An 18,683-nucleotide genomic window follows, 5' to 3' on the forward strand; every position below is an offset into this window, starting at 1 on the left:
CGGTAGACATGTGTGCAGATCCTGTTCGGACAGCTGTGTGACCTTGGGGAAATGACCTGACATGGTTCTGCCTCAGTTTTCTCTTCTGCAAGGTGGAAGCAATCGGAACGTTCTCCTGGTACCATTGTTGTGTCAAAGGGCACCCTTGCCTGGCACACAGCACTCCACTGAAGGGAATTACTGGTGTTCCTTTATGCCCATGGCCAAAAAGAAGTTGGAAGTGTTCATGCCACACAGCGTGCATTAGTAAGCTGTTTGAATTCAAGTTCTGAGCATGCTTACTGGGTCTTCTCTGCATTCATGTCTTCACAGTTGGGGTGATGTGCCCTCTCCTAAGAACGGACCAGTCTACTGGTGTATTCTTTTAAGCATAGATTGAGACATTCCTACCTGGAGTCTTGCTTTGGTCCATCAAAGTATAGCTTGCATCTGCTCAGGGATTGACTTTCAAAACTTTCAGCATTTTTGCTGAGAAACTGAAGCTGCCTCGCGTAGAACCCAGAGACCACGGGCAGTAGTTTTTAAGGATTATTCTATTCCTTATGAAAGAAATCTTCTGGTAGAGAGGATCCCGTCCACATCAGAACTGAAATGCCTCACCCCATGGCTGTAAGCCTGGGTGCATATCGTAATCTCATGTGACCGTATGAGTTCTACTTTTATTAGCTTGCTTATTTATTTATTTGGTAGTGGCGTGGGGGTGCTGTGGAAGGTGGCCCTGGTAGCAGGAAGTGATTCCATTTGGAAGAGTGGCCATTAGAAATATTCACTGCTGTTTCCCTTTCTTTCTAATGTGTTGCCAAAGTACAGTTCAGACAATAAAGTCTAAGCTAAAGGGAAATTTTACTTTTGAGCAATACGGCTGTTGAGCTAATACACACAAAGACAAGATGCATTAAAGCCACTTTTTGTTCCTTTGGAAGATTACCTGTAGGAATTATCTGGTAGGGCTGTTCAAGCCAATGTGAAATCTTTTCAAATGGGATGAGTACCCTTTCCAGGGACCTGTAATTCAGAAATGTTTCTGTGAATTTTGCCTAAAATTACCTCTTCTCTCTTCTTTTCCAAAAAAGCCACCCATACGCTTTTTGTTAAGCATAAGGAGAGGAAATTCTTTACCCTCCCAAAAATGTCTTAATGAAGGTCCTGGATGTCAAGTTGAGACTGGAGATGCTTTGGAACTAAATGGCAAATGACTTTGCTTATGTTCGTGTTCTTTACCTTTCAACTCTCTGGTCCCTTCACAAGCCCTGACCTCCATTTAGGCCTCTCCTGACCTGCCCAGTCACATGTTGTAATTCCTTCCACTGTGTCCTCTCAGCATGTTTGGACCTCTGCTTGGACCCTTCTCTTATCTGCTGATCAAATACTGTGGCAGTGACCACTGTCCCCCTCAGAGGACATCTCCTTCAAAGTCAAGGACCACTGGATCTGAAGACTTTTTTTTTTCTAAGGTTTTGTTTTTATTCATCTGACAGACAGAGATTACAAGTAGGCAGAGAAGCAGGCAGAGAGAGTCGGGGAAGCAGACTTCCCGCTGAGCAGAGACGATGCGGGGCTCGATCCCAGGACCCTGGGATCATGACCTGAGCTGAAAGCAGAGGCTTTAACCCATTGAGCCACCAGGCACCCGGTATCTGAAGACTCTTTCAGGCCATTTCTAGTCTTAACATTCTTGAGACTGAGGGGGCCAGTAGGAAATCAATGCTCCTCTTCCAACGGTGATCAGTTTTCATCATTACAAAAATTCATTGGTTTAAATATGTTGTATGCTTGCAATCTAAATTTGCTTCTAGATTGGACTAATTTTGCTTTTGAAATTGTCTTTCCGTCCTCCTCTGTTACAGTCTATTGTCTTTACTTCTTTTCTTTGCTTTGTACCTGATGGTTTCCTGTTATCACACATGTGTATTTATGTCTGGTCTTTCTAATGGGATAATAAAAACTCTCAAGTGGGGAACCTGTGGATCTGTTTAATTGCTTTAAGTCAACGGCATCCCAAGAACATCAGCTCTATGCTAGGAAGAGAGATGCAGTGAGATAAATAAGACCTTTCCCTCTGAGGAATTTAACAGCTCAGTTGGGGGTCAGGTAGGTTAAGAGAAAAATACAATTGTGGATACAAAGAGAACCTTCATTCTCCCTAATTGTTTTAAAAAATATTTTATTTATTTATTTGAGAGAGATTGAGAAGGAGAGCATGGAGGGAGAATGAGAGGGAGAAGCAGACTCCCCACTGAGCAGAGAGCCTGACGTGGGGCTCTATCCCAGGACCCTGAGATCATGACCTGAGCTGAAGGCAGACACTTAGTCAGCTGAGTCACCCAGGCACTCCACATTCTAATTCTTAAGTACAAAGTTAAGAAGTACAATAAATGCTAACCAAAAAAAAAAAAAAAAAAAAATTGGACTAAAAATGTTCCGATTGGAAAAAAAAAAAAAGTCTTTTTGGTGTTTCCCCAAAATCAATCAGTATTCTAGGTAATGTAGAGTCCCAGAATAGATTTGGGTGAAATTATTGAAAAGCCCCTTAAATATGCGATTCAGCTTTTAAGGCAATAGGCAGTGATTCTGGTATGTAGCAAAAGTGAAAAGCAACTATTAAAACAACCCTCATAAGATGAGGTCCTCTATGTAGATTTGAGAAGAAGGAAGGCATATTTGGGCAAAACAGGAGGGTTGGAGGCCGGCAATGATTCTAGACAGATCACTGATGGAGGGTTGGGCCACAGGGGCTGGGAGGCCAAGGAGGTAAATAGAGAAATTCTTAAGGAGGACCAAATTAAACCCAAACCTACTGTGTCTGCATGTCACCATTTAAAGGCTGATGACTTGCCTAAAAGAGAATGAAGGCAGGGCCTGCAGGTTAGGGCGGCAGAAACAGTTTTGGTTAGCAGAACCAAAACTGCTAATTCATGAGATTCCTTATCAGACAGGCGCTGGCACATGGGTTCTGGGCTGATGTCTTGTACCTTAAAACACCTGGGGCCTAAGTTTTTGTCGGAGAAGTTAGGGGTCATCATGGAGCGAAAGCTCCTGAGGAAGGTTTGTGCTCAAAATGCCAGGCTTTCCCACTGCTTCGAGGGGAACAAAACACTTCTTGGTTTTAATAAAACCCTGAGCTTTATTAAGCCAAGTTTGACTCAGTCAAGAGCCCTCGGAGTTTCAAGACACTTTGGAGTCAAAGCCTGGCCTGGATACGTGTCTTCTAGCTGTGTATCCTGGCCTCCGCTTTCTCTCTCCCTCGTAACCCTGGCTTGGACCCTGAGGCTGAGGGCTCCAGGCCTGGTGTTGCCAATATCCTGCGGGAGGCACTTGGAAATCACCAGTAGGGGGCAGTCCAACATGCTCCTTAATCTTCTGGTTTCCGCCCCCAGCTCTGGGGCCAGGAGCAGAAGGCTTTCCAGACTGTCTTTTCAGTGGTCTAGGGAATCATGACCTTGAGCCTGGGGGGTATGTGAACACCTTCTAACCCCAAAGCCCTGGGGTCCAGCGTCCCTGCAGTCACTTTACTTGTGTGGCTTTCTTTGTCTGTCTTTTTCCATTCCTCTCTCCCTCCCTTTCTTCCTTCTTCCCTTTCCCCTTCTTTCTTTTTTCTTCCGAAGTTTAAAAATTAAAAAAACAAAAAACAAAAAAAAAAACTTCTTGTACTTACAATCCGAACTGGCGTGCTAGCATTTTGCCTTTTTTTGTTACAAGTCTTTTCTCTTTTAATAAGAAATAGTTTTCTAGTTTAATAAAATAAATAGTTAGAACCATCCTCCTTTCCCCAGGTGGGCTTCCTACAGTCTTCTTTTTATGTTTTACAAATATCCTTGACTGTGAGCATTATGCAGTGTTGTTTTCTGTGTATTTTTTTAAAGTTCACATAAATCATGATGTATCATATGTACATATCAGTGTGCAATTTTGCTTATGTAGCCTTCTCACTCAGCGTGATGATCTCTTCCTACTCAAATACAAGATCTGGTTCAACTTTAAACCTTATTTTTTTCTGCTTCTTTTTAAAATTTTTTTAAAAACTTTAATTCTAGTATAGTTAACATACAGTGTACTATTAATTTCACGTGTGCAACATATGATTCAACATTTCCATGTATCACCCATGTATCACAACAGGTGAATCCCCATCAGCTATTTCCCTCATCACCCTCCCACTTCCCCTCTGGTTGTTTCCTGTTTCTTTCTCCCCCCCCCCCCCCCCCCCTAGGTTTTTTATTTATATAACTAATCTTGAACTCATGTCCCCAAGATTAAGAGCTGCCATGCTCTTCCAACTGAGCCAGCCAGACACCCCCTCTCTTTCTTAATTGATGGACACCTGGGTGGTTTCTGACTTCGAATTCTGACTGTATTATAGTGAATATTCTTGTACGTGTGTGTGTGTGTGTGTGTGTGTGTGTGTGTAAGAATTTTTCTCAGGTAAATACCCAGAGATGGGATTACTGCGTTGTAAAGTGTGCTGATGGATCATTTTCCAGGACGAACTGCTCTTCAAAGTGATTGTACCAAATTACACTCCCTCCAACAATGTAGGAAAAATCCCCACATCCTTGGAAATGCTTTATATGGTCAGACTTTTTTTTTTAATATTTTAAAAATATTCTATTTGTTTGAAAGAGAGTGAGTGAGAAAGAGCACAAGCAGGGATAGAGGGAGAGGGAGAATCTGACTCCCCACCCCACTGAACAGGGAGCCTGATGTGGGACTTGATCCCAGAACCCTGGGATTATGACCTGAGCCAAGGCAGACGCTTAACAGACTGAGCCACCCAGGCACCCCTATATTGTCAGCCTGTAATTTGCTCTTCAGATTTTTTGTGGGGTGAGCAGTTTTTCATCTGTTTCTTGGCTACTGAGGTTTCCCTTCTGTGGATTGTTTGTTATTACCTGTACTGGTTTCCATTCTAACCCTGTGATTCCTCACTTCGAGGTAGCTCAGGAAAGTTTCTTGGCTGTGGGGGTAGAATCGATGAGCAGTTTATAGCGGGCAGCTGTGTTGTGGGTATGTCCGCAGATGGTAACTTACGAAGGGCAATTCTTGGCTTCTGGAGGGCACTTACCCACTTTTTAATCCAGCTCTTCTGTTAGTTTTTCCATTCTAACAAGGAGAAACCTTTATGATTTATCCAGAGTATTCCTGCCTCCACAGTGGAAAAGTATTCTCTGGTGACCATTTTTCATAATTTCACATGGTTCTTTTGATGGTTTTCCATACAATCTCCTTTCTGGTCTTAGATCTAAGAACCATTAGGTTTTGCTTAACGTCTGACATATTTTCATCTCGTGAATACTGTGAATTTACCACTGATGAAATTTATCTCCTTTTCCAGGGTTTTGGTAACTAGAAAGCTTAGAATTAAGCCTGTGACCCTTTACTAGCAGCATATGTATTTTGAACCTAATTCCTCACTCTGTTGATATCTCTGCCCTTTTCATTCTTCTATGTCCTCCATTTTAATTTATGTTAGCTCATTGTTTTTCATGAATACAACTGGGGAGTTTATCAATTAAAAATCTGATGAAAAATGAAATTAAAAAAACAAAGGCCATCAATAACTAAAAGAAAAGTTAAAGATAAATGCTTTGTGTCACAGATGTTGACTAAGAACCTGTTGAGTATCAGGCCCCTGCCATAAGCATGGAGGACACAGTGGTGGTCTCACCAAGAGATCTGAAAAACTCTTTCAGAACAGTGACAGGTACCATGCTAGCTCAGCTGTAAGGTAAGAACAGGCTTCTCTGGAAGTCCTGGCTGTGACTGCAAAGGAAACCAGCCCCTTGCTATCTGCCCCTTTTGCTGCCAATTACATGAAAAAAGGATTAATATTTAGGGGGTCTCTGGAATGAAGTTCTTATTGGGAGATAATTGAGAAAAGGGAGGTCACTATGGTCTGTATTGAAAATATAGTGGAATAATTTAAATAATCTGAAGTGTCATGATTTAGAAATATTTCATAAAAAATCTTGACGTTGAAAATTGTTTGAGCACTAGGTTGGAGTCTTAAAAGTGTTTCCTTCCAGTGTAGCAGAAAGAGAGCAGGGAGTGAATCCTTTCTGTGCATCTACTTAAGTGCCAGACCCTGGATATCAGGGAGAACCAAGATCTTTGAACAGAAGATGTCTCCTTCTATCTTGGAGGTTGCTTTTTTTTTTCAATGAAACAGAGAACAATGTTTATGTGGATCCTTTGAAAATTATTTTTCTTTGGTGTGATTTTGCTATCTCAGAGCATTTCCTTATTTTACCTGATTTCTAAAATCTATTTTCTAAAAATGGGTGCCCCAACTCTTACCATGTATCTTAACATCTATTTTTCCTTTTCTGGATTGTGTAGAAGAAGGGACCCATGGATGCTGGATTTTCTCCCCCACTGGTTACTGTTTTTCATTTAACTCACGGTGGTTAAGAGCAGGCCTGCATATTTGCTTTCAATGTCTTCATGGTAATATGTTACATATCTTAATTTTTTTTTTTTTAAAGAAAGGGGAAGACCCATCCTGACACAGCTTCTTATGGTGCCTTTGGAACTCCAGCTGTTGCCCATCCATGGATGTGTCCGTCCGTCCATCCATCCATCTGTCCACCCACCCACCCACCCACCCATCCATTCATCTATCTACCCTTTACCTTTTGAATACCTACCTTGTGCAAGGTACTTTGCTAGATGCTGTGGTGATATTAAGAATTATAGAACAGGATTCAGCTGTCTTCAAAGAGGTTATGACCTAGGATAAATGAATAGACAGGACTCGAATAACTGTAGCACAAGGAAATTCCACGGCGGTAGGTTTAATAGCTTTGTGTTTGTATTACTAGGGATTTTATTGGTTGGAAGGGACAGAAATTCAGATCAAACTTCCATTAGTGACATTTAACCTCAGAGATACCTAGATCCAAGGGCTCAAATGGCATTTTTCAGGTCTTCTCTCTTATTATATCTTGCAGCTCTTTTTCCTTCTGTGTGCTGACTATTGTTAGATGGTCTCTTTCATTGTGGCAGGGAAATTTCTCATGGAGGCCCTGGGCCTGTATAACCTTTCAAGTAAGATCCCAGGGAAAAAGTCTTTCTCTGTCCGAGCATCATCTATTCAATTTTAGGGAAAATATTCATTGGTCTGGTTGAGGCCACATGAACATCTCTAAGCCAGTCGTCATGGTCAAGGGGATGAAATCCTCTGTCCTATCAGTCACCATTTTCCTTCTGTATTTGAGGGTCTGGTGGGTGGGGAAGAGGATGGTTCCTACAGAGAGTACTCTAGGACCACATTGTCTTTGTGAATGTGGTTCCTGAAAGGGGATATTGGTAGGAGTGCTGACATGACAGGAGCAGGAAAAGGGGATCCCGGGACAGGAAAAGAGGGAGTGGAGGAGGGAGAGAAAGGAGAGAATTGGCTTCAGTGTTTTAAGAGGTAGAAAGAAGGAGTGACCGGTTATCATGGCATGTGGAGAAAGATGTGGTCTGTCTTGCGTGTGACGATGCCAGCATCCCTGTGGCCATCACCATAAGGAGGAACACTTTTGAGAGGTAGTGGATGCATTTCCAGATTATTTTCCCCTCTGTACACAGGGGAATCCCTTGAAAAGGGAGACAGACTGAATTTGTTAGTTCGAAGTGATAACAGGATCAAGGAAAAAAATTTGTCGTTGACCTTGAAACCGGCTCAATCATGGTTTCTTCCCAGTCACATTCCAACCCCCCTCCTTTTCTGTATTTTAAGGAAACAGGTGGGGCTCCGGTGGGTGGGGAGGGCTTGCTGCCCCGGTGAAGTAGGATGGAAGCTACCCATTCTTTTCGTGTACTGTCTGGATTCTGAGTCACTGGTTTTCACTCTCTGCACTTTTTGCAGTTACATTGCCAATCAGAAAAGGTTGGAAATCATCAACGAAGATGATGTTGAAGCTTACGCAGGACTGAAAAATCTGTAAGTACTCAGGACTAGCGTACCTTATTTCAGATCTTTCTCTTAGGCTCTGTTATAGTCAAGCGGGCATTTACCAGTTCATTCTAATGTACATGCAATTTTATGTTTTTTCTCAGGACAATCGTGGATTCCGGATTAAAATTTGTGGCTCATAAAGCCTTTCTGAAAAACAGCAACTTACAGCACATGTAAGTAAAGGTTGATTCTTTTTCTTCCTGGGTCCCAAACTATTCAATATTTTTCCCCTCTCTTCCTTTTTTTCCAAGACTCAACCTCCTTTTTTTTTAAAGTTAGCATACATGTGACAATAGCTGAGACATGTTAGCTTTGGTTTTTGAATAGCTTTCAGAGGGGTACTTAGAACAGACTGTGTATTCCCTTTCATGGATTTCTGGGCAATTTCCATCTTGGATGGAGCGACAGGCCAGCAGCAGAGTCTGATGTGAAAACTATGTCCTGGTACATGGTCCTTGATTCTTTTCCTTGGAATCATGACATGTTCCCTGGAAGACCTCAAACTAGTGGAATTAAAAGAAACTGACTTCGCTATGGCCTTTGTAGGGAACTAAAAATCACCAAAGTGTCCCCCTGCCCTCGTAGATTCACTTTTCAAAGTTCATTTTCTCAATGCTATCTGTCGTGATTGATAAAAAGGGAGAAAAATCAATCATGATTGATTGAACCCGCCCGAGGTTCAGATGATTATAAGATAGCAAGTGTTGGCCCCCAAGTCACGCTGATGCTTTGTCAATTGAATGGAAATACGGACTGTGGGATTTCTCGGGGTGTTTGCTGCTACATCCTGTCAGGTGATGGCCCGTCGTCCAAAAGGTAGGGCCTTCCTGAGAGGTTTCTTCAGTCAACAGAGGCTCTCCTGGCCCTCAGCTCCAACTGGTGTTCCCCGAGCCCCGAGTGTTCAGTGCGGACACGTTGCCTGCAGTCGTTCGCCTTTGGGTGCTTTGCAGATTCTCCGTAATGATGCTTTTCTGTCTCCTCCTCTACAGTTTACCTGTAGGACTCTCTCCCATGTTATCTCACTTGAATTTTCCGACAGTTGGCAGGAAAGACTTTTTTGGTTCCCATTTCATGGACGTAAAACCGGACTGAGGAAGTTCAGGGATTTGCTTGGGTCCACACATGGAAAGTGACAGAGTTATGACTCCAGGGCCCACCTCTGGCCGAGCTCTTACACAGGAAATAAAATCTATGCTGTCTGTGTAATTAGAGAACCGGCCCTTCTTATAATATTTATCCTCTTTCTTTTCTTGGGGAGAACAGCTCCCCAGATGATTTCCGTGCCAGTCATAAAAGAAATCACTGTCTTGGAGCAAGTCGCTTAGACACTTTATGTAGATTTGTTGATTTTATGAAAAACCTGAACTTCCTAAAGCTAGTTTCATGACTTTGTATTTTATTTAGGTGGCGCTAATGATGAAGTCTGTTTTTAAAAATGACGTCTGTAGAATAAGGATACAAAACATTCAGCAAAATTGCGATAAAACCCCACAGAGCTTGATTCATGTATTTCATTTAAATGCTTTTCTGGCCTCATCTCTGTGGTTGTTTTGCCTGCACAGATCTGATGTCTGTGTGGGTCTTGAGGGCATGAACAAGACAGAAGTCAGAGAGAAAAAAAAAAAAGTCAAAATGGTCTAAAGCCATCGCTTAAATGTAATTAATGACCTCGGTGGTTAAGTTCTGGTATTTTCATTACGGCTAACATTCCACCTGAATTACTCTCCCAACCCCATTTTATGGGCTGTTTTACCCCATCACTTCCCCTAACGATGTGATGTGTACAGTGGGCTATGGTTAATTGTCGTTTTAGTAATAAATGTATTTATTTATAAGGGATTTATTCATAAGAGGGCTTACTCTACCTCTTCATGCTTCCCCTTCCTCCCTGTTGCATGCCATTTATAGGAACACCAGAGCCGCTGGTGTATTTTTTCAGGGTGATATATGGAAGAATAATTTTAATGGCATTCTGTGTGCTGTAACCACTTATATAAAACCAACCAGCTATCCCTGTCTCCCAAAGAGGTGTCATTTGAGAGTGGAAAACCGAAGAGATGGACATATCTTAGATGGTTTCTTTAAAAGGCAGTGGCCGGGAAGCCAGGTCATTGGTCAAGCAACAAAAACTCTATTGACATAGAGGCATGATCAAGTATTAAGACAGAATGAAGTTAGACAATATTCAGGCAGTCAGTCATGCCAGTAAACTTCATATACAGTGTTCATGGATGACAGAGGCTCCTCATCACCAGAATTAAATTAAATTAAGCAGTTGGCTTTGAGAATGGCAGGGATGGAGGAGGCTGCAAATCAAGTGTTTGCTTTTGCAGACCTGAGTCCCGACCTCCGCTAAGGACTGGGGATTCGGGCGCTGGCTTGTTTTTGCCGAGTTTCTGCAGTCCTCTCGGTATCGACCCTGTGGAGACCAGGGTGCGGAAGAAGAAATGCGCATTAGAAACTGTTTCTCTTGCCTCGGTGGCGGGGGGAGGTGGTATCCTGATTATCTTTGAGTCTCCCCAACCATATAACAGTGTTTGCAATAGTAGTATTTCACTTCGGGTTTTAGGGAGATTTGGATCAGATCCTGTCTCACCACCCCTCCCTCTGCCCTGGGCATATTTCGCATCGTGTGGGGACTGTCCGCCGCCCCTGTGACTGGTCACTGAGTTTATTTCTCGGTGCCTTCAATTCCTCCCCGGTGTCTGAGAACCCAGGGGTTGTGAGAAAAGCCAGTGTTTGTATTTTCCAGGGGCTTTGCCGAGGTGCTAATTAGTTCCTTTGCAAAGTTCTGTCATCAAACAGTAAGAGGATTGTTGATTTTTCCTCCTCCCCTCCTCCTCTTTTTTGGCTTTTGTCCCCCATAATAAGTATGGTTCATAAACCTCATCTTGTTCTTTGGCATGTGACCCCACTCCGGGCCATGTGGCTGGCAGCCCGAGAGGGCCAGCTGCTGCTGGCGCCGACAGGGGGCTTTGTCGCTGATTGAGACCTTGACCGGAGGGTCCTCTTTGTTTGCCTGCTCTCTCCTGGTTCTTCTTGGGAGGAAAGTCCTGGTTTTGTTTGTGTTACCTTCAGAGGGTGGCGGTTTCTGAAGATACCTGGAGAACACAGGCAGAATGACTTTTCAATGTGTGATACTCCAATGAAACTCATTCTTTTTTTTAAAAATATTTTATTTATTTATTTGACAGAGATCGCAAGCAGGCAGAGAGTCAGGCAGAGAGAGAGAGGGGAAAGCAGGCTCCCCACTCAGCAGGGACCCTGATGTGGGGCTTGATCCCAGGACCCTGAGATCGTGACCTGAGCTGAAGGCAGAGGCTTAACCCACTGAGCCACCCAGACGCCCCTGAAACTCATTCTTAAGTCACGTTCCAAAAGAAAAAAGATGTATGTGGGCACATTTTACAACTTCCCAGTGGATTATTTTTTCATGTGGGTGAGCACTTTATGCTTGGTATAAAGACAGCAGAAGTAAGCATCAAAGGAAGAGGAACCACTTGTGTAGGTAGGGGTTTGGGTGAGTGGGACTCTCCATATAGAAGGAGGCAGGGTGAGGACACACGCAGTCTCGAACTGGGGGACCCTGGAGCAGCAGTTTCTGTATGCATCACGTGACCAGCCTCTGCTTCTACATTAGCTCCTGGGTTCGAACTCCTGCCTGAGGGTGACTGGTCAGACATAGTGGGATGTCTGAGCAACCCATGAGTTTTCAGGGCTGCCACAGAAGACTAGCCTCAGGGAAGGGGCGGGGACCCTCTGGCTCTTTCCTCTCTGCCCAGCACTTTCGGAACAGGAAACAGATCCCGAAAGGCTCAGTGCCATTTGTTGAGGGCTTGGCGGTTTCTGTCCAAGTTGATGTTTGTTTTACATTCCTGCTAGTTATTAAACACGTGTCTGGAGGCCCAAGCATTGGACACTTCTGAATAAATTCAACCAGTAAACACATTCACGGAACAAGTTAGCTGCCAGGATTATGGCTCTGAATTTTCCAACTCAGGGCCTTACAGCCCTGATCATCAGAAATGGAAACTCCTGCCCATTGAACAAAACTAGGTATTCAGAACATGTCAGTAGATTCATTGGTATTTTTTCAGTCACAAATATGACTTGGTTTCTTTGACTTTTCACCGTCTGGTTGGTCCAGATTTTTTTTTTTTTTTAAGATTTTATTCATTTATTTAACAGAGATGACAAGTAGGCAGAGAGGCAGGCGGAGAGAGAGGAGGAAGCAGGCTTCCCACTGACAGAGAGCCTGATGCGGGGCTTGATCCCAGGACTCTGAGATCATGACCTGAGCCAAAGGCAGAGGCTTTAACCCACTGAGCCATCCAGGCGCCCCAATATTTTTTTTTTAAGATTTTATTTATTTACTTGACAGAGCGAGTGAGCATGAGCACGGGGAGGGGCAGGGAGAGGGAGGAGCAGATTCCCCTCAGACTCAATCCCAGGACCGTGAGATCATGGCCTGAGCCAAAGGCAGATGCTTAACTGGTTAAGCCACCGAGGTGCCCCAAAGCCACTGGTTGGTCTAGATTGTAAAATGAAATGTTGCTAGAATAGTTTCAGATGAAATCTGACATATTCCTTGTTTTTTGATATTTTGTTGTTCTTGTCCTCATCACGTAACCTTCGCTTATTTAGAAGTCATATACGTACAATGCCTACCCGCGTTATCAATCGGTGGGTGTGTTCTTTCCTATAAGGATGCATTAAGTTCAGTTTATATTCAGAGTTTTACGTGTCATGTAATTTCAAAATACTCATAATGCTGTTTAGTTTTTTTTTCCTAAAGATTTTATTTATTTGACAGAGAGAGATCACAAGTAGGCAGAGAGGCAGGCAGAGAGAGAGAGAGAGAGGAGGAAGCAGGCTCCCTGCGGAGCAGAGAGCCGGATGTGGGGCTTGATCCCAGGACCCTGAGATCATGACCTGAGCCGAAGGCAGAGGCTTTAACCCACTGAGCCACCCAGGCACCCAATGCTGTTTAGTTTTAAACCATCTTTTTCCCTAGTGAGTTTTATGATTTTAAATTAGATTAAATTAATTCTTTCTGTTAATTGTTCAGAGGCCAGAGATCTAGGAGGTATATAACTTGGCTCTGAGTCAACATAAGAAAAATAAACCTTTGGTTAAGAAAGAGAAGAAAAATAGCCTTTTTGGAAATTACGCTCACCTCTCCCCCTACCCTCCGGACAAGAATTTTACTAGAGGCACGAAAAACTAAGTTGTTACTCCAGATGGAAGAAAGAGATGATGGTCGAAGGAAGGCATGAACCATGATCCAATAAAACTATATTTTGAAAAAAAATCTCTATTTGCATACACGCTTCTTGAGATGTCACATTTTTTAATTCACATTTAATGTTTTTGGTTTCTTTCAGCAATTTTACTCGAAACAAACTGACGAGCTTGTCTAGGAAACATTTTCGTCACCTTGACTTGTCTGAGCTGTAAGTAATGATCCTTGTGTGGCATTCGGGGAAACAGTTTCAGAGGAAAGAATCATTAAGTATTTTTTTTTTAATGAGTGATGTGCAGATCTCTTTTTATATCAAAACTCTTAAAAAATGACTTCTTGGTTTTTTTCCACTTATTTTTTTATCCCCTCATATAAACCTGATTCAGTAACCAAAACTCAGAAATCTCAACAGTGAGGTATCATTTAGGATGAGTTTAAATGTTGTTTTTACATAAAGATTTGTTTTCTAAAGGAGGGAAAGTGGAAAAAGATGGGGGGGGTGCTTTGCATTACAAGGGTGACATGTCTCATAGCGTTGGTGATGTCCAGGCCCTCATGGAAAGCAGAGCCAGTTAAAGAGGAAATACCCATGGGCAGAACTCTCTGGTGCCCGCTGGTGCTTGATGGATGTTGGAGAAGAGGTCATCCTTCTCCCTCCCTGCCCGTCTTTGTGAGATTTTCTTTTGGGTCTGCCCCTGCACTCAGGATTTATCCTTATGCTCTAATGTCCTTTGCTGCAAAATGATAGGAAAAAAGATTGCCATGTGTTAGTGACTGATAGCCAGCATTTCCGGGTATGCTCAATTCTTGCTCTGGCCCCACGAAGCAAATAGGAACTGTAGATATTCCTATAGTAAGTTGCCCAAAGAACCCCAAAGCGGAAGCTCTGCGTGTCAGTGGAGGCCCAGACGGACAAGGCCTTTGAATACCAGGATGTAGCTTTTGCTCTCATGGTATATATTGCCTGGGTTGGAGGGTCCACGCCTGCTCGCAAGGCAAATGTGCAGATGAGAAGATGCCCTTCGTGGAGAGACGAGTCAGTAGGTTGTAACGAGAGTTGCCTGGTGCCAGGTGTTGGCGATGGGCAGTCATTTCGGACTACACTGAATTCCCTGGTCTTGAAGTGGTAGCTTTCTAACCCAGCAGTGGGCATGTAAGATTTGAGGAAATATGAAACAGAATGAGAGGCGCCCTGTGTGACCCTTTTGAGCATCGCTGTGGAACGTGACCTTGATGGGTCAGAATTCAGAGTTCTGACTCCAGATACAAAGGTTTCCATTTTCTCCCAGCAGCAGATTTAATCAAGTCACTCAACACACATTCAATGTGGGCCTGGTTGCGAATCAGACTCACGCACCGGGCCGTGGGGACATATGGAGGACACTGTCTGTGTTTCAGGACTCTGCGGTCTAGTGGAGAGCTAAGAGCATAAACGAGCCAGTGTCCGGTGCCGTGGTAGTCACTGGAAGTCGGGTTTGCCCGTGACCTTCAGAAAGGAGCCAGCTGTCTGCCAGCGTGGTGTGCTCCTGCGGACATAGCTATGACCACAGCCAAAGACCCCTTGCTTCTTTATCCCTTCTGTGGGTTCGGTCATGCCTTCGTTTTGGGGAGATTCTTTAGTTTTCATGTACTTAGAAGGCCAGGAAACCCCTTATACTAGTTGGAGTCGAGGCCCTGTGGATCTCTTCTGCCTTCGATTCTGTATCTGCTGGAGGGATACTGAGAGGCGATCAAGCACACACACATTAAACGAGGCTGCCATGACCACATTTTCCCCAAAGAGACTCCTGGAAGAGTCTCCGGGGATCCCTGAGATTCTTCGAACCCAACCAGAAAAACCACAGGAGTAAATGATGTTGCAAAGCCCAGGTCCTGTCCTCAAGGAAATCTTAAGTATTGTGGTTAATGCCAGGCAGAGCCTATGTAACGATTGTAAATGGCCTCATTTAAAGGCTCATTACCATAAATGGAATTCATCTTAAATAGGCCACTGAGTATTATAAATAAGCATTTAAAGATTTTTTTTTTCTTGTGGTTTTTATTTTCCTCTTGACTACTTCCTCCGTTACCAGTCACAGGCCACGGGAGCCCAGGCAGCTCGGCGGATGGGTGGCTGGCTCTTTGCAGACACTCCCGCAGTGGGCTGAGTGGCTCCATCTGGAGCTCACTTGCCCTTGCTCGCAGAAACCCTGAACTTGTGGTGTGTGTGAGTGTGTGTGTGTGTGTGTGTGTGTGTGTGTAGGTCTCAGAGTTCCCCTCCAGGCTCTCTCATTCACATTTACTCCAACTTTCTTGCATCCACCCCGCTGAACGGTGGTCGCCCCATGCAGAAAGCTGGGAGTGCCGCCTCACTGGCCCTCACGTGTCAGCCTTAACTTTGTATTTATAGGGTTATTGTAAAGTCAGATGAAATCGCTCTGCTCTCCACTGTGGTTTGAGCTTATTAAATGAACACACTGGAATCTCTAGCCTGGTCAGGAATAAGTATGTTAGCGTTCCTGACAACTTAACAATTGGCATCTTCACTAAAGATCTTAATTGCTATATAATGGCCGTGGCAAATTGGTTACGGCATCTGATTTTCCCCCATTCTATGAGACATCCTTTTCTAGCCTCTATTATAGTCCTGTCTTGTTTCCCTATGATTCTGAAAGGTCTTGCATCACTTTGCCTCCTTTGGAGCCCACGGTGGTGTTTGCACCTAGCAGAAGATCAGTAAGTATTAGATAAAGGAATGAATAAGTATTGTGAAACTGTAAAGGTGGGTATGACTCCCGAAGATTGCTGGCCAGAAAGAACGCATACTGTCGCAGCGCTTTGTGATCGCTAGCGTCGTGAACACTGACAAAGAGAAGCCTGATCAGGTGTCATTTTTGTCCCATGTAGGATCTTGGTGGGCAATCCATTTACATGCTCCTGTGACATTATGTGGATCAAGACTCTTCAGGAGACTAAATCCAGCCCAGAAACTCAGGACTTGTACTGCCTAAATGAAAGCAGCAAGAATATTCCCCTGGCAAACCTGCAGATACCCAATTGTGGTAATTTACTTTCGAATCGATGAATTCTACTTGCTATTAATTTTTCTAATTGCCTTGGTGTGGTAGAGAGTCTGGGAGGATTATCACTACCCAGATTTTATATAGTATGCTATTGAAGTCTCTGGTGAGCTGGGCAACATTTGTGTGCAGTGTGGGGAAATCAGCTGGGAGCAACTTTGCTTGACTATTTTTCCCAAGTAGAATATTAATTCTGAATGGATGGCTTTGACGCGCACGGAGAAGTATGCTGTTCATTCCACTGTTTCTTTCTTCATTTGTCTGGTCATGGCATCCATCGATCCATTTGTCCGTCCATCTAAAAACTATGTGCGAAGAGTGTGATAACTTCCTTGGCCACGTGTTTACATGGCTGGCACCCAGAAAATGGAGAGGGAAGGATCTTGTGGTGGTAGAGTGTCCTCACCATACCCAGGAAATGCAGTTCAAGCCAGCACAGTCCCTTCAACTTGTCTTGCTGCCAGATGGCTGTGTCTCCTGATGGGGCACCAGGAATATGCCCTTACACACGCTTTTCCAGGTTTGGGTTTCAAGCCCTGCCTCAGTCTTGCCCCCACTTCTCCTAGCCTCTGCACCTCCAGAATCGGAGAAGACACCCTCTGACAAATATTCAATTCTTCGTATTGTTTGAGATCAGTTTTTCTTGAAGGAAGATAGGGCGGCTGTTCATTTTTAAGGAGAATGTCATGAAAGGAAAGATAAGTATTTGCTTTTTACCCTGAAGGGGCTTAAGAGAGAGCAGTTACTCTTCCCACAGATTTCTCTCTCCTTGAGCCCTGTGGCTTCCTAACAGGGGAATCGGGCTTTGTTCTCTTGCCAACTTTCCTCAGCTTTCTTTGCTAGCCAACACTTAAAAAAAAAGCAAACCCAACTTTTAATGTATATCTTTTTCTGATTGATAAGAGGGAGACTGTGCTCTGTTCTGATATAAATTTGCACCGCTGAGAGAAATCGCCTAGAGGGACAAGAAATTCAGCGTTGAGTCACCTGGCTTCTTGGCCAGCTTCCCAAGTCCATGGCTGTTGTGACCACATTGGTTCGGCAACCACTGAGAGGAAGGAAGAGAGAGCAGGGAGCTCCTGCTTTGATTCCTCAAACGGCCCCGTAATAGACATCTGCATTGCCCTTGCCTGAAACCACTTCTTCTTTTTTTAAATTTTAATTTTTGGCTGTGTTGTGTTGACAGTTTTCAGTGATGCAACCCACCTGATGTGTTGTTGTGAGACCATTGCGACTGGAGAGGGCGAGAGTGGGAGGGAACTGGTCCTCATTTTTCCTGATGAATTTGTCAGTTTTTAGTAATTTTCTGTTTGCTGCAAATTAATCAATGAATTGTGTGTGTGAGGGACTTTGGGAATTCACTGTCCTGACTCAGAGGGAATGGGCTTGATTGCTCGGTTGGGATGATTACGTTCATGGTAACATTCACACCTGATTTCAGTGTTGGTGATGCTTTTCAAAAAGCAACACTGTAAAAAAGGCGAATGGATAAACTTATTTCTCTACAGATTTTGTTCTCAGACTGTTTTGTTGTTTGTCTATTGATTTTTTTTCTTTCCAAGTGTTTTTTACTTATTTGTGATTGCACAAGTATTGTTGATACATTTTGTGGTTAAAAAGAACCTATATTACACATAAAGCTAGTGTTTTTCTTGTTTGTGATCATTTCAGGTTAGTGGTTATGGATCTATAATATTCTATTTAATCAATGCATGGGATTTGTGATAGAATCTATCTAATTACATTAACATTTCCACATTGATGGCATTTAGCTTATTTCCCATCTTTTGTCATTCCAGAAATGTTAGAATGAGCGTCTTTGCATGTGCTCTTTGTACCTGTGTACTGATGAAAAGGTTTTCCTACAGTACAGAGCAGGAAGCAGAAGTTTTGGCTTACGTGGTTTGTACATTAAAAAATAGTTGTACCAATTTATAGCCACTCCAGCAAAGCATACCTTGATATTAACAAACTTCTTATCTGTTTGTTTTTCTAAAAAACAGTAGGTCATTGCTTTTTGGTTCGCATTTTCCTGATGACTTTTGGGTATCTTCTGTGTTTAAGGAACATTATGTTTATTCTTTGGTGGTTTGCCTATTTATAACCTTTGTCTATTTTTCTATAGTTTTTTCCTTTTCCACTTTTAGTGTGTTTTATTTTTTTCTTAACTTGTTTGGAGGTTATTAATTATGTTTCTGTGTTTTTGGAAATATAGGATACTCAAATATTTACCACTCATATTAAAGCATATTTTTCTTTTAAGTATCTAGAGATGGCTCCCAGCAAGAGAAGAAGGGAGAGTTTTATTTCCTTTTTCTTTCTCTTCCCATCCCTCAGATTGTTGTCAACTAGGATTTTATTTGTAGGTTGTTACTTGACTGTTTTGAAGATTTTCCGTTTCTTTGTATGTATCATTAACTTTTGTATCCTACTGCCATTTGGA

At 43.1% G+C, this 18,683-nt stretch overlaps 1 protein-coding gene across 3 annotated transcripts in view; it reads left to right on the forward strand.

Moving 5' to 3' along the window:
• Positions 1-18,683, forward strand: part of NTRK2 (neurotrophic receptor tyrosine kinase 2) — a 323,213-nt gene that overhangs the window by 19,017 nt on the left and 285,513 nt on the right. For all 3 annotated transcript variants that reach the window (XR_007122296.1, XM_047700252.1, XM_047700253.1), the window contains exons 2-5: positions 7,850-7,924; positions 8,041-8,112; positions 13,324-13,392; positions 16,068-16,222. Coding sequence is in view for 2 of the 3 variants with exons in the window: in XM_047700252.1 (XP_047556208.1) it covers positions 7,850-7,924; positions 8,041-8,112; positions 13,324-13,392; positions 16,068-16,222 (371 nt within the window). In the remaining variant the exon portion in view is untranslated. The remainder of the gene's footprint in view (positions 1-7,849; positions 7,925-8,040; positions 8,113-13,323; positions 13,393-16,067; positions 16,223-18,683) is intronic.

Source organism: Lutra lutra, chromosome 13 (assembly GCF_902655055.1).
Source record: "Lutra lutra chromosome 13, mLutLut1.2, whole genome shotgun sequence".
In the NCBI taxonomy this organism is placed as follows: domain Eukaryota; kingdom Metazoa; phylum Chordata; class Mammalia; order Carnivora; family Mustelidae; genus Lutra; species Lutra lutra.